This window comes from Prionailurus viverrinus, chromosome A3 (assembly GCF_022837055.1).
Source record: "Prionailurus viverrinus isolate Anna chromosome A3, UM_Priviv_1.0, whole genome shotgun sequence".
NCBI lineage: Eukaryota > Metazoa > Chordata > Mammalia > Carnivora > Felidae > Prionailurus > Prionailurus viverrinus.
In genome coordinates, this window is record NC_062563.1 from 28,655,105 (window position 1) to 28,677,185 (window position 22,081).

At 44.7% G+C, this 22,081-nt stretch overlaps 2 protein-coding genes and 1 long non-coding RNA gene across 5 annotated transcripts in view; 1 reads left to right on the top strand and 2 right to left on the bottom strand.

Moving 5' to 3' along the window:
- LOC125161920 (signal-regulatory protein beta-1-like) lies at positions 1–20,636 on the bottom strand. Of its 3 annotated transcripts, XM_047852247.1 has the most exons (6): positions 20,533–20,636; positions 10,507–10,863; positions 9,498–9,818; positions 8,588–8,926; positions 663–771; positions 1–139 (listed from the first exon to the last, which is right to left on the bottom strand). In XM_047852247.1, exons 1-6 carry the CDS (start codon positions 20,600–20,602, stop codon positions 136–138), a joined length of 1,200 nt encoding a protein of 399 aa, XP_047708203.1. In that variant the 5' UTR covers positions 20,603–20,636; the 3' UTR covers positions 1–135. The 3 variants fall into 3 exon arrangements, with proteins under 3 accessions (XP_047708203.1, XP_047708205.1, XP_047708204.1); XM_047852249.1 differs by lacking the exon at positions 9,498–9,818; XM_047852248.1 differs by lacking the exons at positions 1–139; positions 663–771 and adding an exon at positions 3,270–3,310.
- LOC125161921 (signal-regulatory protein beta-1-like) overlaps positions 100–22,081 on the bottom strand; it is a 96,694-nt gene continuing 74,712 nt past the window's right edge. Inside the window, exon 6 of the mRNA XM_047852252.1 lies at positions 100–139. The gene's annotated coding sequence lies outside the window, so the exon portion shown is untranslated. The remainder of the gene's footprint in view (positions 140–22,081) is intronic.
- LOC125161925 (uncharacterized) overlaps positions 9,750–22,081 on the top strand; it is a 20,028-nt gene continuing 7,696 nt past the window's right edge. The window contains exon 1 of the long non-coding RNA XR_007150818.1: positions 9,750–9,874. This is a non-coding gene — a long non-coding RNA (uncharacterized LOC125161925). The remainder of the gene's footprint in view (positions 9,875–22,081) is intronic.

The window sequence follows — 22,081 nt, forward strand, 5'->3', positions numbered from 1 at the left end:
AGAGACCGAGGATGGCATGTAGCAGGGGAGGAAGGAAGGAGCCGTGGACCCATGTTCACATTTCATTATCTGCTCATCATTCCAGACATGTTCTCCACGTGTCTCCTATGTCCTCGGTGCTATTTTCCTCCTGGATCACCTGTAGTGAGAGGACAGGCGGTCCCTGACATGGACTGTGCCTCCTCAGGCTTCTTCCCTAAGTCCTGATCCCCCTTCCCCATCCTCTCCAGTGTGTCCCACGGAGGGTCAGAGAGGGAGCCGTCCTCAGAGCGGCCAGCGGGCACCCGTCAGCATTCCACAGCATTCCTGTGGACGCCTAGTGCCCAAATACTCGAGAGATGCTCTCCAAGGGATCATCCCACCCAGGTGGCCCTCATTCAGCCTCTCTGCCCACTTCCTTACCAGAAGCCCTAGGACTCTGTGCATATCTTTTGACAGCCCTTGACCCCCCTCCCCCACTTCCTGTAGGACCCCACACACTTTCTGGGAGTTGGGAACCTCCCAGAGGGATCCCCGAAGTTCCTGAGGGTTTTGACAAAGGTGTATCATCTGCTCTTTATTCCAGGTGGGCGCTGACCCTGTGTGACCTGCGGGCTGCCCCTTCCACTGACCTGGCTCCTTCTGGGACTGACCTGGCCCTGTCCTCCTTGTCCATAACTCACCAGTCAATCCGTTGCTTCCTGTGGACATAGATGGCAGAGACAGAGACGAGCAACAGCAGCTTGGGGCCCAAGGAGAGAGCCACCAGGAGTGGAGTGGACAGTTCTCGATCTGGAAATGAAGGGACAGGAGGCAGCATCAGAGAGGGATCCAGGAGTCCACTCCCAGGGGCCTCCACTTACTCCATCTGAGGAGACCTGGTCCCATCAACGCTCTGCAGCTCATGAATTTCCCCTGGGAGAAGCTCGAGGCAGAATTCAGAATAAGAAGTACCTCATCTCGCTCACCCCCTCTCAGGGTACCGGGTGTCCTTCCTGAGGGAAGGGGTGGATACAAAGAGAACTCAACAACACGCAAGTGAGCTTTACTGACTTGTCCCCACACCCAATGGGGCAGGTCTGATGCTCTCTTTCTGAGAAGGGAACAGGCTCATAGTTTACGGAGGGTCATCGGATGAGTGGGAAATCATTCACTGCTGTCCTGTAGGATGAATCTGCGACCTTGTCTTTGGACCAGGATGTGTTCAACCTTTCAGGGTCATAGCAACGAATATCAGCCCAGCCTCGAGTACAGTGAGGACAGTGTCATGGTGACCGAGGTGCAAGTCTGCTCAGCTTGTTCCACACTCAGGCCTCGATGTTCTCACGTGCTGAGGGAGCTCTCAGAATGCCCTGACTTCACGAGACCTGCTGGCTGGACAACACTTGAGGGAGGCAAGGAAACTCTCAGGAGGGCTTTCAAACACCATCCAGCCCACCTGGACCCCAGTGCCAGCATCAGGTAGGATATCTTTCTGTTGGACGTAGATCATTGTATCTGGATGCATAGCTGTAGATTCTTTGCCTTTTTATAATGACTGGTTTTGCTCTTAGATTTGCATCAAGAAATTCAAGTTAAGGGGAGCCAGGGTAGCTCAGTTGGTTAAGCATGTGACTTCTGCTCAGGTTATGATCTCATGGTTTGTGGGTTTGATCCCTGCGTCGGGCTCTGTGCTGACAGCTCAGAGCCTGGAGCCTGCTTCGGGTTCTGTGTCTCCCTGTCTCTCTGCCTCTCCCTCACTCGTGCACACACTCTCTCTCTCTCTCTCTGTCTCTCTCTCTCTCTCAACAATAAATATTAAAGGATAAAAAAACTCAAATGAGTTTTTGAAATATATGGGATAATCTTAGAGGTAGGAGCGGTGACCCATCATTTTTACCCCTGGTGTGTTGGGGATGGCAGGTCCCAACTGGGTGGCCTTCTGCACTTATACTCAGTTGAAAGAGGTGCATTGCCCATGTTTGCACCTGCTTCTAGAGGGCAGCCTGCAGCAGAGGCCTGGAGGAAGAGCGGGTACAGAGGTTTCGCCCCTCCGCTCCATTTTAAAAAGTCAAAAATAGCATCCGGCTCGTCCAAGTATGACTCTTCTGTGCTGCCTTGTGTTCACTATCTCCCTTTGCCAGTCTTGCCTCCTTCCCTGTCTCACATGCATGTGAATCGGGCAGCGCTCCACAGTGAGCTGTCCCCTTTCTCGTATATCTTAGAGGCTGCTTCCCAAGGCAGGTGACCTGCGGAGTTTGTCTGGGAGGGGTCTGGAAACCCAGCTCTAAGGTGCAGAGACAGACCTGGGTCTCAGTCAGCTGACTGGCCAAGAGGTCCCCAGCCTGGTGGGTGGCAGGGCAGGGGGAGGGCCCAGCCGTCCCTGCTACTGTCACTGCTAAAACCTCACAGTAGTGACCTGGGATGATGTGAGCAGAGAGGATGGGAGTACCCTGGCAATCTGGAAATGAGTTGGGAATTACAGGAACTATGGGATTGGATGGGTGTTGCTGGGCTGATGCCTTTCAGAGAAAGACGATGCAAACTAAGACCAGTGAATCACACCTGAAAGGTCAAGTGTGAAAGAGGACATCCGGGCAACATTGTAGACTCACACCTCCTAGAGCCGGAGGGAAGAAAAAGCTAAGGACCTAATTGGGTCCACCATCACCACAAGAGCGTCGGCACTAGAGAAGATTGGATTCTCAGCTTCAGTGCACCTGCTTTGCCAGAATAGGGCCGTGATGGGGAACGATGGGAGACAGATACTGAGATATGTGGGATAGGGACTTTGGAGACAGGGCATTCAAAGCCCTCAGGGCACTTGTGTCTGCTGAGGACAAGGCAGCACCTTAGTTACTCATCTCCGAATAGAACTTCTAAACCCAAAGGAAAAAGAATAAAAGGACAGTAAATTCTATGGAAATCTGGTTCTCAATAGTCCTTGAAGAGCAACGCCCAACCTTCAAAATCTCTGGGAGACAAAAGAGAAAATTCACCAAATCCAAAAGCTCAGTCACTTATACTGCTGTCCTCCTACCCTCACCAGCCACAGGAAAAGGGCAGGTGAAGCAAAGGGCAGCGAGTCAAGGAGCCTGAGAGTTATGGAAATACCACAGCCAATATTAAATCCAGCTGAAATTAGAAATTTTTTTAATGTTTATTTATTTTTGAGAGAGACAGAGTGTGAGTAGGGGAGGGGCAGAGAGAGAGAGGGAGACCCAGAACCCAAAGCAGGCTCCAGGCTCGGAGCTGCCAGCACAGAGTCCGATGTGGGGCTCGAACCCAGAAGCCGTGAGATCATGACCTGAGCCGATGTTGGACGCTTAACCGACTGAGCCACCCAGGCGCCCTGAAATCAGAAAATATTTTAATGTGTCCTGCCCATCAGGACACAGATCTTAGGAATGTGTTTCAAAGTGTGCTTGACTTAAAAGGGTTGGCCCTGAACCTCCAGAGTCTGTGAATATGTGGTACCTTACGTGGCAAGAAAGACTGTGTGGTAATTAGCTAATGTCTTGAGTGGGTCATTATCTGGGACTATTGGAGTGGAGCCAACTTAATTACTGAAACCCTTACAAGTGTAGGAGGCACGCAGAGATTGGGAGCAGGATGCGTGAGGACCACAGCAGAGGTCAGAGGGTGTGGGGCCCTTGGCCAAGGAGTGGAGCTGCCACTAGGAGCTAGAACAGCAAGGACACAGACTCTCCCCGAGAGCCCCCAGAAGGAACGCAGCCCAGCCACCCATTTTAGACATTCCACACTAGAAATGGAAGATAATGAATGTGGGCTGTTTTAAGTCACTAAGCATGTGCCAGTTATCACAACAGCAGTAGGAACCTAAGATCAGGAGGCAAGGGTGTTTTATTTTATTTTTAAATATTTATTTATTTATTCTGAGAGAGAGAGAGAGAGAGAGAGAGAGAGCGAGCAGAGGAGGGGCAGAGAGTAGGGAGACAGAGAATCCCAAGCCAGCTCTGCACTGCCAGCATTGAGGCTGACGTGGGCTTGAACCCATGAGCCGTGAGATTATGAACCTGAGCTGAAGTGAAGAGTCGGACGCTTAACCGACTGAGCCACCCAGGCGCCCCAGGAGATAGGGACATTCAAAAGGGCAGATGGGAGTAAAAGGGAGAGGCATGATTTAAAATGGATACTTCAAGGAGGGAAAGGCAAACAAGAAGGAAGAGGTGCTGTGTCATAATTGAGGTGAAGGAAGATGGAAAAATGGGGCAGGCAAACTTGGCATCCTGAAGAAGACCCAGAAAGATCAGAGGACTCAGAATCTCTGTCCAAACAGAGCCAGCCAACCCCAGGCCTCAGCAACACACGTGGTCATGCCATATTGAGAGAAAGGAGGTCCATTAAGCTAGGACTATCATAAAACACCTCAATACCATTGACCGAAAGATGTGCATTTTTACATCAGACGCATTGGACCCAGAAAGGCAGTGGCCAGAGCCCTGGGACGTCCATGGAGTGGCATCCTGGTGCGTAGGGTCACAGAAGCATCTTACACTTGGCTCTGGCCTGCCAGCTTAGCCAACCTTAAAATCCTATTTGCAGCCTTAGCACACTAACAAGCTTGCCAGTTAAGACACACTAGAAATACCAGAAGTAACAGCCCTCGTGTGTGCCCCAGTGTAAGACAGAAGTCTAAAAATCAAACCCAGGCTTGTCAAGATGAGATGCTGTGGACTTGTCTCCTGGTCGAGTGCATGCCTGACCCCTGGAAATGGCATGAGGTCCAAGCATAGGAGGACTCTGAAAGGTGGAGAAGGAAGGCAGGCAGTTAAGTGTCAGCAGACTGGAGGAAGAACACAGCTTAGGTACCCTGGCTTCGCGTTCCTGAATCCCTGGAAACAGAAACAGGCCAAGGTGTGACATTCAAAGAAAAGTCTAGCATCAATCTCAGTTTCTAAAGAAGCAATCCGGTGAAGAAATGGGGGAACCAAATGAGACTTTTAAATACATAGAACAAACTGAGGGTTGCTGTTGGGGAGGTGGGTGGGGGGATGAGCTAGTGGTAATGGGCATTAAGGAGAGAACTTTTGGGGATAGGCACTGGGTGTCATCTGTAAGAGATGAATCACTGGGTTCTACTCCTGAAGCCAAGACTACATTGTATGTTAACTAACTTGAATTAAAAACAAACCAACAATGGGCAGAAGGCACTAATAGACACTTGTCCAAACAAGACATCCAGATGACTAACAGACACATGAAAAGATGCTCAGCGTCACTCATCATCAGAGAAATACAAATCAAAACTCCAACGAGAAGCTACCTCACTCTGTCAGAATTGCTAACACAAGTAACAACAGTTGTTGGTGAGGATTCGGAGAACGGGGAACCCTCTTGCACTGTTGGTGGGAATGCAGACCGGTGCAGCCACCCTGGAGAACAGTATGGAGGTTCCTCAAAAAGTTAAAAACAGAACTATAATATGACCCAGCAATTGCACTACTAGGTACTTACCCAGAGGATACCAAGATACAGATTCAAAGGGATACATGCACCCCAATGTTTATAGCAACATTATCAACAATAGCCAAACAATGGAAAGAGCCCAAATGTCCATTGACTGATGAATGAGTATAGTCGTGGTGTATATATATATATATATATATACACATACACACATATGTATACACAGTGGAAAAGTACTCAGCAATCAAAAAGAAAGAAATCTTGCCATTTGCAACAACATGGATAGAGCTAGAGTGTATTATGCTAAGGGAAAGAAGTCCGTCAGAGAAGGACAAAGGCCATATGATTTCACTCATATATGGAATTTAAGAACCAAAACAAATGCACATACGGGAAGAGGGGAAAAGAGAGAGAGGGAACAAACCACAAGAGACTCCTAATGGTTGAGAATAACCCAAGGGTTGATGGAGGGAGGTGGGGAATGTGCTGGAAGAGTGATGTGTATCAAGGAGGGTACCAGTGTTGAGCACTCGGTATTATATGTAAGTGATGAATCACTGAATTTTACTCCTGAAACCAGTATTACACTGTATGTTAACTAACTGGAATTTAAATTAAAAAAAAAATCTCAGTTCAAATTTCAAAAAATGAGGAACAAAATCAATTCAAAGAAAATGAAGGAAAAAAAAGAGGAGAAAAAGCAATGAAATTGAAAACAGAAACAATTGAGAAAATCACTGAAACAAAAGTGGGTTCTTTGACCGATACATGAAAAAATCCTCCACATCACTCCTCATCAGGGAAATACAAATCAAAACCACAATGAGATACCACTTCACACCTGTCAGAATGGCTCACATTAACAACACAGGCAACAACAGATGTTGGCGAGGGTGCAGAGAAAGAGGATCTCTTTTGCACTGCTGGTGGGAATGCAAACTGGTACAGCCATTCTGGAAAACAGTATGGAGGTTCCTCAAAAAACTCAAAATAGAACTACCCTACGACCCAGCAATTGCACTACTAGGCATTTATCCACGGGATACAGATGTGCTGTTTTGAAGGGACAACATGCACCCCCATGTTTATAGCAGCACTATCAACAATAGCCAAAGTATGGAAAGAGCGCAAATGTCCATCGATGGATGAATGGATAAAGAAGATGTGTTATATCTATGCAACGGAGAATTACTCGGCAATCAAAAAGAATGAAATCTTGCCATTTGCAACTATGTGGATGGAACTGGAGGGTATTATGCTAAGTGAAATTAGTCAGAGAAAGACAAAAATCATATGACTTCACTCATATGAGGACTTTAAGAGAGAACAGATGAACATAAGGGAAGGGAAACAAAAATAATGTAAAAACAGTGAGAGGGACAAAACAGAAGAGACTCATAAATATGGAGAACAAACTAAGGGTTACTGGAGGGGTTGTGGGAGGGGTCATGGACTACATGGGTAAGGGGCACTAAGGAATCTACTCCTGAAATCAGTGTTGCGCTATATGCTAACTAACTTGGATGTCAATTTTAAAAAATAAAAAAATTTTTAAAAAGTGGGTTCTTTCCATGGGGGAGGGGAAGGAAAAAAAAAAAAGAGGTTAGAATGGGAGAGAGCCAAAGCATAAGAGACTTAAAAACTGAGAACAAACTGAGGGTTGATGGGGGGTGGGAGGGAGGAGAGGGTGGGTGATGGGTATTGAGGAGGGCACCTTTTGGGATGAGCACTGGGTGTTGTATGGAAACCAATTTGTCAATAAATTTCATAAAAAAAAGTGGGTTCTTTGAAAAGATCAATAAAATTGAAAATCTAGCAATTTTGACAGTGAAAAATATGAAAAAGAACACATTATATCAAGAATGAAACAGCATGTCACTACAGACCCTACAGACATCAACAGGCTATCAAGGTAATACTATGAGCAACTCTGTGGGAAGAAATTTGATAACTCAGAGAAAATGGACCAAACTCCTCAAAAGCACAGCGGGCCCCCAAGCATCCTATATAAAATGATGAATCTGAGTAGCCATTCAGATTATTTTCAAGTAAAAAAGAATTGTGGAGGCCTAGGTGGTTTCACAGGAAAGTTCTTCCAAGCATTTACAGATGAATTAAAACCAAGCTAGGTGCACAAAATAAAGTTACAGAAGAAATTTTTGAAAATCTGAATATAGACCCCATTTTAGATGATAGTAGGAAATTATTTTATGAAGTGTCTAATGGTATATTGGTTTTGTAGAAAAGCCAATGTCATTAGTCACATGACTACACAATTATAGACTCTATTTGCAACTGGATGTGCATCCATGACTAAGTCATTAGTGGACACAATTCTGCAACTTTTGTATACCTCTAGTTTTGAAAGAAGTTATTTGTTTTCCTCTTCCTATCTATACTCTCCCAGTTGGGAGGGACATGGACACTCAGTGACCCATTGTTGACCCAGCAGTGACAGCGATGTCATAGTGCATATAGAAGGAACATGGGCCTTTGAAAGGTCTTTTGGAGCAAAGACTCCTTGAATCCTGGCTCCACCTGCTCCTGATGTTACATGAGAGAGAAATGAGGTATACTTCGGTCATAAAAGGGGGACTCCGTAGGTCCTTGGGACAATGCCCAGTTGCTATATCTAATACGTGTATGTTCTACAGGCTGGTGGTCCCTGTCCTCAGGGACTCTCTCTCTCTCTCTCTCTGAAAATAAATCAATAAACTTAAAAAATATTTCTTTATAAAAAAGAAAACTGGAAACTCCAGGTCCTCTGGACTTTCTTCCAGAATTTCAGAGTGGTGGATGCAGACATTTGCTGGGGTGACAATAGAATGTTCTGAAGGAATATAGAATAGGCGGGTAAGAAAGATCGGGGGGAGGGGGTGGCTGGCCTGGCATGGTGACTTAATCCCTGTCAGGTGAAGGAGCAGGAGGCAGACCCTAGCAACAAGATCATCTCCCTCCCTCTGTTGTTTCTTTCTCTAATGCTTGGTTATGTCAAAAGATCTAAAGAGATCTGTACCAGACTCTTACCAGTGGTCATTCTTGGAATGTAGGCTTTGGGGGAAGTCCCGGACCTCACAGCAAATTTCTACTTCGTATCTACAGACTTCTAGATTATTCTATAATGGGCATGAATAACTACTTTACCATGAGAAAAGAAAATATAAAATTAAATGCCAGATTAGTTGACATCAAGGCTCACCCGAGTTTCCATCTGTGCACTGGTCCTTGGTGTAGCCAGAGGTCTTGAGTATATGCCTTTTGGTGACTGCCTGCTGCCCATCATGCTGCACCTGGCAGGTGAGCACCACGTCCTCTGTGTGGGTAGATAAATTCACCAGGAGCCAGCTCGTCCAGTTAAAGGTCCCATCCTTGTTCTCTGTGAGGTTCGAGGCCGTCGAGGCCGTTTCTGTTTGGGACACGTGTCCGTTCTCCAACCAGGTCAGCTGTAGGCGCTGGGGGTAGAACTTCTTCACTTGGCAAATGACCATCACCTGGTCCCCTGTCACGGGTTGCTGGGCAACCTCCAAGGTGGGTGGAACTGAAACAGCACAGAGCAGAAGCTCTGACCTCATGGAACAGACACATCACCGGGGAGGGGCTCGAGAACTTAGGTCCCCCCACGCAGCAAGGGAATCACCCAGATCAGTGCTAGGCATACAGCTGGTGCTCAAACACTCAGGGTAGACTTTGCATGCGAGTGAAATCCCTAAGCACAGTGCCGAGTACACAGTAGGTGCTCAAGGTACCTACTGGTAGCTCCTATTAGGGTAATGATGAGTGAAACCGAGCCCCCAGCATGCATTTGGAATCGAGTAATTAGCAAAATCCATGAAGTCACCGAGCACACAGTGGCTGGATTACAGTAGGTGCTCAATAATTGGAGTGGCTATGGGAAAGTAAATCAAACTACCTAGCACGGTAGGTGTTCACCTGGAACTGCCGTTAAAACAGGAGGAGGTGACGGTACCCCTGGGTGCCCGGTGATCGGGAGGGTCTGTCAGGAGGCAGGTTCCAGGGGATGGAAGGCTGGGAGCACAGAGTGGGGGAGGGGCAGGCTGGGAGGCTTGGGGGCCGGAGCTGGGCTTGGGCCGGGGGTGACGGGCATCTACCTCGGAGGGTCTCGGACAAGTTGGCAGTCCCACGAAGAGGAGGGCCCCCCTGCAGGGTCACGTGGGCCACCTCGCAGGTGACCTGGGAGCGAACGTCCCCCGGGGCCAGCGGCAGCGTGGTTGTGCTGGAGATGCTGTAGGAAGCGCTGTCTCCCTCTGGGTCCACGGTGGTCTGGGAGGCTGCCAGCTCATTCCCGTTTTTGAACCATTTCAGGGTGACGTTTCTGGGGGAGAAGCCGTGGGACTCGCAGGTGAAGCTCACAGTCTGCTCAGGTGTGGCCCTGGCCGTGGGGCCCGACACCACGGGGGGAGAAGGTTTGGCTACAAGAGGAGCATTTACGAGTAAGCATGACTGTGGTCATCCTCACCAACGACAGGTATGTGACACTGTGCAGAACCCTCACGGATTATTTTCCAGCCCTGCTGATAGTGTTGGGAGGGCGGTGTCGGAGACTGAGGCAGGGGCAGGGCCCGCGTGCAATTCCAGCCTAAGTTCAAAGTCCCCCTTGTCTTCTCTACCAGGGGACCTCCCACCAATCTGGGCACAGGAAGGACATTTCTGGTGGGTGTCACTCTCGGTGTCCACCTCCTCCTCCTACAGTACCCAGAACAGAGCTTGCACATAGCAGGTGCTTAGTAAGTGCCGAGTGTGGAGGATTCTGGACACATCGACATGAGTGCTATTTGGAGGCAGATGTGAGGATGGGCCTTGTGACTAGCATGTCTCCCAGACTTTTAGTCTCTCATCCTGGGAACCAGAGGGCTGGTCAGGATTGAAAAAGGGAAGAGCTGGGAACCTGCAGACCGAGGTTCCAGATTTCCCCACCGTTTATCAGCCGTGGTGTCTTCAGCAAATAGCAAGGCCTCTCCAGGCCTCAACTTTCCTGATCCGTGGAAGGGGCTCATTCAGGGGCACCTGCCAAAGCTCCTGATCCTTATCTGTTGCTCAGACAGTGGAGGGCATTCTTACTGACTTGCCGTCACAACCAGGGGACGGAGCGATACTCACCGCTCACGGTGACCTGGGTGCCTGGTCCAGACTTAAACTCCACATCGGGGTTCCCTTTCTGGAACTTCACACAGTAGTAGGTTCCCGTGTCTTCTGGGGTGATGTTACTGATGCGGATGGAAAAGTCCATGTTGTTTCTCCTTATGGCGTCTGAAACATTTGTTACTCGAGGGGAGTGAGGGTCTCCTCTGAAACTGAAGATTAACTCCCGGCCTGGCCCTGTGCCCCTGAACCACTCGACCTTCCCAACGGGGACCAGGGAGGTCAGGGTGCAGTGAAGAGTGGCCGTCTGTCCGGCTGCCACAGACACCGACTTCTCAGGCTGGATCACCTGCAGTTCTGCCTCACCTGCCACACCTGGAGGGAGAACAAAACAGCTACTTATGATCCTTGTGTGATCCTGTCCGTCTGCTCAAGTGTGTATCCACAACAGCTTTCACCTAGTGCACACCTTGAGCCCAGCCCGCTGTGTGTACACGGCATGTAGCCCTCGCGATGAGCCTGTCACACGGGACCCTGTTACAGACGAGGAAAGCAAAACACAGAGAGATTCGGTGATGTGGCACACGGCAGGCGGACGGCCCCAGCCCTCTCTGAAAGCATCATGCTTTGCCAAATGATCCTGCTTGTCTACGTTCTGACCCCTTGGGGTGTTACACTTTCTGGTCTCTTGCATTAGGTGGGGCCGTGAGACTTCTTTAGACCATTGTGTGTGAGCGGAAGTGATGGATGTAGTTTCTGGGCTGTGTGTTTAACTTCTGGAACCTCTATGGATCAACTTCCCTCCTTCACAAGCACGTGCACATGCTGGGGTCTGTCCCAGCAGCCTGGATGCTTGAGAGACAGTGATGGGCAGAGCTTTAAACATACCATAAGCATGTAGTTTCATAAGAAGTAAAACATGCAAAAATATGTGGTTTTGTCCCCCTCATATCGTAATCATTTTAGTTTCTGAATGCTATTGCAACACTTTTAAAAACTTAATGCCAAAACCTACAGAAGTTTATTATCTTACAATTCTTGAGGTCAGAAGTCCAAAATCGGTGTTGCTGGGTTAAAATCAAGGGTCAGCTGAGCTGCGTTTCTTCTGGAGTTATTGTCTTTGTCTTTCCAAATTCTAGAAGCTGCCCACAATCTTTTTCTCATGGTTTCCCATCTTCCAATCACTCCAGATTCTTGCCTTTCTTGTCACCTGTCCTTCTTTAACTTTGATTTCCATGCCTTATTCTTATAAGGACTCTTGTGAATATATTTGGGCCACTTTGATAATCTCGGATAATCTCCCCATTTAATAGTCTTGAGTTAATCACTTCTGCAAAATCTCTTTTGCCATGTTAGAGAAAACTATTCACAGGCTCTGGGTATTATAATATGGACTTCTTTTAAGGGGGGATTTGTTCTTTTTACCACATATGTATCCCCAGACTATTACAGAAACCAGTTACTATAAAAAACCTTTGTATGAGCCATTGTTATACAGGCTAAGAAGCAGGCAACTTACTGGAATCTGGAAGAAAGTCTTTTCAAGCAGTGAACTGGTGAAATAGTTTGTGAAATAAAATTAGAAATCAACAACAAAACCAGAAATTGGAATTCTCAAATATATAGAAATAAAACAACTCATTCTTAAAAAATAAAAACTTAAGCAAAAAGGAATCACAAGGGAATTTAGAGAACACCTTGAGATGAATGAAAATGGAAACACAACTTCCCCAAACTACAGTCTGCAGTGAAAGCAGCTCTAGAGGGAAATTTATGGCTGTAATGCCTACATTTAAAGAGAGGAAAGATCACAATTCAGTTAACAACTATGGACCTTGAGAAATCAGAAAAAGAAGAGGAAAAATAAACCAGAAGGTAGCAGAATGAAGGAAATAAAAAGGAGTAGTATCTCTATGCTATATATAAATAAAATGTGAAAAAAAGAAAACAACAGAGGGGAACACTTTTGCACTGTTGGTGGGAATCCAGACTGGTGTGGCCACCTTAGAAAACAATATGGAGGTACCTAAAAAAAATTAATCATAGCACTACCTTATGACCCAGAAATTGCACTACTAGATATTTATCCAAAGGATACAAAAATGCTGAATCAAAGGGGCTTATGAATCCCAATGTTTATAGCAGCACTGTCAACAATAGCCAAGTTATGGAAAGAACCAAAGTATCCATCAACTGACGAATGGATATAGAAGATGTGGTATGTATATAATACTATATACATATAATACACTAATATATATACTATATAGTAACATACAGTATACATAGTAAATACTATAATACAATGTATATGAATACGGGCACTTGTTGGATGAGCACTGGGTGCTGTATGGAAACCAATTTGACAATAAATTATATTTAAATAAAAAAAGAATGAAATCTTGCCATTTGTGATGACATGGATGGAACTAGAGGGTATTATGCCAAGTGAAATAAGTCAGACAAAGACAGATACCAAATGAGCTCACTCATACATGGAATTTGAGAAACTCAACAGATGAACATAGGGGAAGGGAAGGAAAAATGAGATAAAAAGAGAGAGGGAGGCAAACCATAAGAGACTCTTAAATACAGAGAACATACTGAAGGTTGCTGGAGGGGAGAGAGATGGGGGGATGGGTTAAATGTGTGATGGGCATTAAGGAGATCACTCTTTGAGATGAGCACTGGGTGTCATATGTTAGAGATGAATCACTGGGTTTTACTCCTGAAGCCAAGACTACAGTGGGTGTTAACTAACTTGAGCTTAAATAAAATCTTAGAGGAAAAATAAAACCAATATCAACAGTCAAAACCAATATCAACAGTCAAGACTCAAGTGCATTTCTCTAAGTGAGTGGTGACCAATTCAAAAAGGAAATTACCAAACAATTCCACTTGCACTAACATCATATTTAGTAGTAAATTGTTTTCATGGGGATGAAAGGCTGTACACCAAAAAGTGTAAAACATTTTTGCTGAAAGAAATGAAGGAAGACATAAATAAATGGAAAAACTTCGTCTGTTCGTGCATTGGAAGACTTGATATTGTTAAGATGTCAATACTACCTAAAGCGATCTACAGATTCAATACAATTGTTATCAAAACCCCCATGGCAGTTTTTTTTTTTCAGAAATGGAAAAGCCCATTCTAGAATTCATATGCAGTTTCAAGGGTCTCAGATCACCAAACAATCCTGGAAAAGAAAATAGTTGGGAAACTCATACTCCTTGATTTAAAAACCTACTACATAGTATAATAATTAGACTACTGTAGTACTGAAAAGGAATAGAGATATAGAGCAATGGAATTGAATGGAGAGCCTACAATAAACCCTCACATATATGGTCAAATGATTTTCAACAAGAGTGCCAAGACCATTCAGTGGGGGAAAGAGTGATCTTTTCAACATGAAAAGAAACACGGCAAAACTGAATATCTACATCCAAATAAGGAAGTTGAACCCTCACCGTACTCTGTATAGAACAATGAGCTCAAATTGGATGAAGGGACCTAAATACAAGAGCTAAATCAATAAATCAATAAATCAAACAAATTTTCAGAGAAAAAACTGTAGGAAAAATTGTGATATTGGATTTGGCAATGATTTATTGTATAAGAAACCAAAAGCAAACATAACAAACTAAAAAATATTTGAAATGGACTTTATGAAAATTAAAAAAAATTGTTGCAGGGGTCCCTGGATGGCTCAGTCCAGTATGTGCCTAACTCAGGCTCAGGTAATAATCTCATGGTTCATGGATTCAAGCCCTCCACTGGGCTCTGTGCTGGTGGCGCAGAGCCTGCTTAGCATTGTCTGTCACTCTCTCTCTTTCTGTCCCTCCCCTACTTCTGTGCTCTCTCTCTTAAAATAAATAAGTAAATTAAAAAACAAAAACAAAAACAAAACTTTCAGGCAGCAGAGGACAAAATCAAAAGTGAAAGAGAACTCACAGAATGGGAGGAAATATTTGCAAAGCATATGTCTCAGAAAGGATTAATAACCAGCATATAAAAAGAACTCGTACAATTCAACAACGAAATAATGAACAGCCCAGTTGAGAAAAAGGACCTAGGACTCCAATAGACATTTCCTCAAATAAGATATTCAAGTGGTGAGTAAGCACATGAAAAGATGTTGGACATCACTAGTCATTAGAAAAATGAAAATCCAAACCACAGTGAGATACCACTTTCCCTGAGAATGGCTTTTACCAAAAACAAAATAAAGCAAAACCAAAATACATACAAGAAAATTAAAAATCAGGATAAAAGGATTGGGTAAGCTGTGGATAAATTGAAACCATCGTACATCGTTGGTAGGAATAAAAAATGGTGCAGTCACTGTGGAAACTGGTGTTTTCACTAAAATTGAAATATAGAGGGGCGCCTGGGTGGCGCAGTCGGTTAAGCGTCCGACTTCAGCCAGGTCACGATCTTGCGGTCCGTGAGTTCGAGCCCCGCGTCAGGCTCTGGGCTGATGGCTCGGAGCCTGGAGCCTGTTTCCAATTCTGTGTCTCCCTCTCTCTCTGCCCCTCCCCCGTTCATGCTCTGTCTCTCTCTGTCCCAAAAAATAAATAAACGTTGAAAAAAAATTAAAAAAAAATAAAATAAAATTGAAATATAGAATTTACCATATGATCAGAATGTTCCATTCTTAGGCAAACACCCTCCAAATTACTGGTATGTACTCAGATCTTTGTCCATCTGTGTTCGTAACAGTATTTTTCATGATAACAAAAAGGTAGCAGAAAAAATTCATATCTATCCATAGATGAGTGGATAAAAGGTGTTGATGTAGATATATACAATGGACTTCTTCTATTCAACCTTAATAAGCAGTGAGAGTCTGATATGTACTATACAATGGATCAACCTAAAAAAATATCACTTTAAGTGAAATATGCCAAATACAAAAGGACAGGCATATGATTCTACTTACATGAAGTATCTATAAGAGACAGATTCATAGATACAAAACAGTAGAACAGAGGTTACCAGTGGCTGTGGGGGAAGACGGAATGGAGAATTCTTGTTTAAATGGATGCAAAGTGTCTGCTTCGGTTGTTGAAAAAGTTCCTGAAATGCACAGTGGTGGTGACTTCCCAACTTTGTGAATGTACGTGAGGCCACTGGCTTATACCCTTAAAAATGGTGAGAGGGTAGATTTTATGTGATGTGTAGTTTAGCATAATTAGAAATATGGCTTCAGAGAAGGTGATCGCCCCATGTAGAGCCTTTGAGTTGGACTAAATGGCTCGAGGACAAAGAAAATGTATTGTTCCAGGGACTGGTAGATTTGAGAAACCTGTCCTTGAAGGAGGACATAGCACCATGGGAACACCTAAACAAAGGAAATAGTAGTCTGCAAATTTTTCCATGTTCTGAAAAGAGTTGTGGGAGGTGGCCTATGTCGGGACATTGAGTTATACATTGAAGGGACACAGTCATTTTGGGGGCATTCATTTCACTGCAAGTGCAAGACTTTACAGTTGTATTTCACTGCCTAAGTGACTAGCCAATCTCTCGAGACATAGAGAAATACAAAATATTTCCTTCCTTTTGAAGTGTCCTAAAAACTAGGCAGGCATATACATCAGAGGAGAGGGCTACTGGAAACCACACATACATACATCCTGTGTTCTTTTCTATTTCTTAGCTACTCAGGGAGAAAAGGTGTGGTTCGCTCTCACAGAGTGTGAGCTGGTAAAACCCTGCACTGAGCACAATTTGAAACCAACCATGCCTCCTAAGGAGGGTACATGCTATCTCAGGCAAGTCTTGGGTGTGCCAAGAGCATCAGGTGGTTTGATCTGTAAGTCTGGAGAGGAAAGTTGGGGTCAGGAAGCCGAACTGCTAAGACAAATGGGAAGAAATAGGCATGCATCTTGGGGAAGGAAATGGAGGGAACAGGGGGGTGGGGGGAGGAGGTGAGAGGGATTAGAGGGTCAAGAGGAGCCAGGGAGAGGTGTAAACTCTGCCATCTGTGTATCTGTAATCCTCATATTTCCATGTCTGGCCCAGGCCTTGCCCTTGAACTCTGGATTTGTATGTCTAACCAGCCACTCACCACTTTACTTCTTTTTTCCTTTTTTTTTTTTTTTTTTTTTAATTCTGGAACTCTATAGTTCACCAATCCACCAACTTTTATTTGTTTTTTTTTTAATATATGAAGTTTATTGTCAAATTGGTTTCCATGCAACACCCAGTGCTCATCCCAAAAGGTGCCCTCCTCAATACCCATCCCCCACCCTCCCCTCCCTCCCACCCCCCATCAACCCTCAGTTTGTTCTCAGTTTTTAAGAGTCTCTTATGCTTTGGATCTCTCCCACTCTAACCTTTTTTTTTTCCCTTCCCCTCCTCCATGCGTTTCTGTTAGTTTCTCAGGATCCACATAAGAGTGAAACCATATGGTATCTGTTTTTCTCTGTATGGCTTAATTCACTTAGCATAACACTCTCCAGTTCCATCCATGTTGCTACAAAAGGCCATATTTCATTCTTTCTCATTGCCACGTAGTACTCCATTGTGTATATAAACCACAATTTCTTGATCCATTCATCAGTTGATTGACATTTAGGTTCTTTCCATAATTTGGCTATTGTTGAGAGTGCTGCTATAAACATTGGGGTACAAGTGCCCCTATGCATCAGTACTCCTAATTCCTTGGGTAAATTCCTAGCAGTGCTATTGCTGGGTCATAGGGTAGTCTATTTTTACTTTTTTGAGGAACCTCCACACTGTTTTCCAGAGTGGCTGCACCAATTTGCATTCCCACCAACAGTGCAAGAGGGTTCCTGTTTCTCCACATCCTTGCCAGCATCTATAGTCTCCTGATTTGTTCATTTTGGCCACTCTGACTGGCATGAGGTGATATCTGAGTGTGGTTTTGATTTGTGTTTCCCTGATGAGGAGCGACGTTGAGCATCTTTTCATGTGCCTGTTGGCCATCTGGATGTCTTCTTTAGACAAGTGTCTATTCACATTTTCTGCCCATTTCTTCACTGGATTATTTGTTTTTCGGGTGTGGAGTTTGGTGAGCTCTTTATAGATTTTGGATACTAACGCCTTGTCCAATATGTCATTTGCAAATATCTTTTCCCATTCCGTTGGTTACCTTTTAGTTTTGTTGGTTGTTTCCTTTGCTGTGCAGAAGCTTTTAATCTTCATAAGGTCCCAGTAGTTCATTTTTGCTTTTAATTCCCTTGCCTTTGGGGATGTGTCAAGTAAGAAATTGCTACGGCTGAGGTCAGAGAGGTCTTTTCCTGCTTTCTCCTCTAGGGTTTTGATGGTTTCCTGTCTCACATTCAAGTCCTTTATCCATTTTGAGTTTATTTTTGTGAATTCACCACTTTACTTTGATAGAGGTAAACTTCTCACAGTTAACTCGTCCCAAACTGAACTCAGTTTCCAACACGTCCTTGTACATCTCAGCTGAGGCACCTTTATTCTCCCAGACGCTCAGGTCCAAAGCCTCGGGAGCCTCTCTTTCCACCCCAAATCCTGTGTGTCAGGAGATCCTGTGGTCTCTCCTTCTGCATGCACCCACAATCTGACCTCTTTCCCCTTTCTGTCCTGGCTGCTGTCTTGGTGCACACCATATGTCCTTGTTTGCACGAATGCGGGAAGCTCTTGAATGCTCTAGTTCCTTCTATGTATGCCATGTGATAGTCTAATCTCAACCAAATCCTAGAATAAGTTAAAACTCATGTCGCATCATGCCACTTGTGTCTTCAAAACTGCAATGGCAACCGTTTCACTCAGAGTAAAAGCCCAAATCCTTGAACAGAGCGGGAGGGTCAGGGCATGTGCACATGCTGTTCCCATGCTGTTCAGGAAGGCTTTTCTTCCAGAAGATCACATGGCCCACACCCCCACCTTCTTATAATCTTGCTCAAATCTCCCTTCTCAGTGATGCCCACCCAGGCTGCCTCTTTATTTAAAAAAATTTTTTTTAATGTTTTTATTTATTTTTGAGACAGGGAGAGACAGAGCATGATCGGGGGAGAGGCAGAGAGAGAGGGAGACACAGAATCCAAAGCAGGCTCCAGGCTCTGAGCTGTCAGCACAGAGCCTGACACGGGGCTCGAACTCACGGAGTGTGAGATCATGATCTGAGCTTAACCGACGCTTAACCGACTGAGCCACCCAGGCGCCCCCAGGCTGCCTCTTTAAATACATCCTACCCTAAAGAGTCTCTCATTATCTTAGCCAGCTGTACTATTGTGTTTCTTCTAACACTCATTGCTTTCTGGTATGTTGTGTTATTTGCTTAATTGGTATATCTGTCGTTTCCAGTCTTTTTGTTCATCATGATATAACTTCCACGAGGGCCACTACTTTCTCTCTTTTAATAACCAGTACTCCGTAAGCTCATGTAACAGTTCCTGGCACCTTGTAGTTATCCAGTTAATATTTATGCAATGTGTGAATTTGCATAGGGCAATCCCTTTCTGAGAACTTGGAGTCTATTTTTGGTGGAGAATTTCTCAGGAAATTATGAGAAGCCAAGTGTCCCATGAAGATGTCTTGGTGAAAACGATCATTTGCATATACCCAGGAAGCAGAAGAGCCGCAGAGAAGCAAACCACAAATGCTCTCACCCACATCGCCTTCCCTACACCCACTGGCAGATCTGCAAACTTCAAGGGATGGATGTGGGGCCACAGGGTTTGAGAAGAGCAATGGTTAGACCCGTGAGATCTAGACTCAGACTGCCTGAGTTCAAACCATAGCCCTGCCTTCACCACTGAGTGACCTTGGACTTTTCTGTGCCTACTTTTCTTATCTGTAAGCTAAGGGACAAAAATGTCTACCTCGGATACAAAGATCCTAGGAAATAACAGACGCGTGCATTTCCAAGTGTGTGTGGCACAGGGTGAGTGCTCAGGAAATTGGAAAGGGATTATGCACGAGATTTCCTGAGGCCTGGAGGCATCAGCCAATGCTAGATAATTGGGATCAGGATATAAGTACCAGTGTAGATCGCATAGGCAGGAATCTCCACTTCTTGTATCCCCCTTTCCCCTCTTCACTCTGATCCAGCATGGAAGAGAGCCACCAAGGTAGTAATACACAGAGTTCGCATCGTTTTACCCAGAAAGAAGTTTACTTGCCTTAAGAGCTTGGTGGAGAGTGAGCAGTAAGTTTAAAGAAGTAGAAAAAGAGAGTGACTAGCTGAGAGGCAGCTAACCAAACGTGTGTTCAATGTACATTTCATGTAGAGTGGACATGATGTGAAGGCAACAGTAAGGAAAGCGCTTTCAAATATCCTGTGTGTGTGCACACGCCCGTGTGTGTACCTTCCTCATGCCCACTCCTACGTGTACACACACAAGTGCATTGCCAAATATACATGAAGTGTGGCCCAGCATGCTAGCATACAGATCACTTTGAGGATTTCAGGAAATTGTCATACATGTTGAAAGCTCAGTAAAAGATTTGGCGCATAAGAATCACCCAACGCATCGTTAACCAAAGTTTGGGAGGACACACAGCAGAACTGGAACTCTGGAGACCTCAGAGTGTGGTAAGTGATGCCTCTTCTGTTTCCCTCTCTGTATTTTCTGATGTTTGTTTAGTTAGCCTCCACCGAGAAGCCGAGCAGCATCACACGGTGAAAAGAATGAACCGTGGAGCTGGGTGGCCTGGACATGAATCCCGGCAGATGCAGTGACTTAGGTAGCTGACATTTGGCCATTAACTCTCTCTGCCTGAATTTCTCCATCTTCTGATCAGGAGTACAGTCCTAGCTATCAGGCGGGGGTGTTGTGAGGATTAAATAATTTAATACATACACTTGTCTTTGTGGCTGATGAAAGCACCCGCTGTTTGGATATCGCTGGTAACCAGCTTCAGGTGATGGATCCATACACACAATGCTCCCATCCCTGATTTCCTGCTCTCATATGACACCCAGTCCTTGGCCTTCTGTGGCAGCCCCGCACAGCACACCTGTCCTTACCTGGAGGCCCTTCAGGTCCAGGGATAGGGTGAGGTTGAGGAGGTAGGGAACAGGGATTATGCCTCAAGGCGATGCTTACCTGTGAGTCCCAACAGCAGAGGCAGCAGCAGGTAAGAAGGAGGATGGGGCCCCGAGGCAGGGGCTGACATTGTGGAGGTCTGGGGATCCTGCCCTGTGCAAATGTGTGTGCTGGGGAGAATAGGCCCTCTGTTCTGTAGAGAGGAAAAGCCTGCCTCCTCCCATGATTAAGAGGAAGTGCCCATGATGGGGTGATGTGGCTGTGAGTTAGCAATCTGCTTCTAGATTGTGAAATAGAAGTCAGGCAGAGAAGGCCTCCCTTGCTGAGGGATCCTGTCACATTTCAGAGAGAGTGGAGAGGCCCGGGAGAGATCATGCTTCCTCCCTGCACGGGACCTCTCCCCGCTCTTGAGGCCCCAAGTTGGATATAGAGATTACCGAAGTCAAATGGAGCAATGTTTTCTTTTATAGATTGTGCTTCCTGTGTCTGATCTAAAATGTCTATGCTAAACCAAGGCCGTGAAATTCAGTTTTGTTTTTTTCCTATAGTCTCTTCTAGAAGTTTTATAGGTAGCCTTTCAATTTACGCCTATGATCCATTGATCATATTAAGTTGTTCTTAGTATTTTTGTGTACACTGCATAGTCACATTATGGTAAAGTAATATTTTTTAGACAGTATTAAGTTTTGTTTATGTTATAAGGAAACAGTCAAGAATCTTCTCCTTCTTTCTACATATGAATATCTAATTGTTTCAACACCATTTGTTGTAAAGACTATCCTTTCCACATTGAGTTGCGTTGGCACATTTTTCAAACATCTCTTGACCAAATACATATTATGTATGGGTCCAGTTCTTTTTTTTTTCATGCCAGGGCAAATTTTATTTTGGAAATACTTAAAAAAAATTTATTTTTAGGGTTGACATACAGTGCTGTATTAGTCTTAGGTGCACAACACAGTAATTCGACAATTCTATGCATTATGCAACACTCACCATGGTATGCATAGTCACTATCTGTCATCATGTAACATTATTCCAATACTGTTGACTGTATTTCCCTGTACTGTTCACTTATCCCCGGGTTTTAGGGCAAGGTAGTTTTTTGTTTTTTAAGTTTTATTTAAAGTGTAGTTAGTTAACATATAGTGCAAGATTGGTTTCAGGGGTAGATTTCAGTGATTCATCAATTATATTCAACTCCCAGTGCTCATGATAACAAGTGCCTTCCTTAATACCCCAAAGCCATTTAGCCCACCCCCAACCCACCTTCCTTCATCAACTTTGAGTTTGTTCTTTATCATTAAGACTCTCTCATGGTTTTATTCCCTCTCTTTGTTTTTCCTTCCGCTCATATATGTTCATCACTATTATTTCTTAAATTCCGCATATGGGTGAAATCATATGGTGTTTGTCTTTCTTTGACTTTCTTTTGCTTAGCATAATACATCTAGCTCCATCCACATTGCAAATGACAAGATTTCATTTATTTTGATGGCTGAGAAATAATATTCCACTGTGTGTGTGTGTGTGTGTGTGTGTGTGTGTGTGTGATCTTTTTGGTTTATATTTGCAACTTAATTGTATCAAGTATTTAAAAATTGATATT

What these genes read in the sequence shown, in the direction of transcription:
- LOC125161920 (XM_047852247.1), bottom strand. Translation starts at nt 20,602, where the DNA reads ATGTCAGCCCCTGCCTCGGGGCCCCATCCTCCTTCTTACCTGCTGCTG. An exon ending in CTTGTCCGAGACCCTCCGAG is followed by an intron (nt 8,927 to 9,497) that starts GTAGATGCCCGT and finishes GTGCTGTTTCAG; the next exon opens with TTCCACCCACCTTGGAGGTT. An exon ending in GTGCACAGATGGAAACTCGG is followed by an intron (nt 772 to 8,587) that starts GTGAGCCTTGAT and finishes CTTCATTTCCAG; the next exon opens with ATCGAGAACTGTCCACTCCA.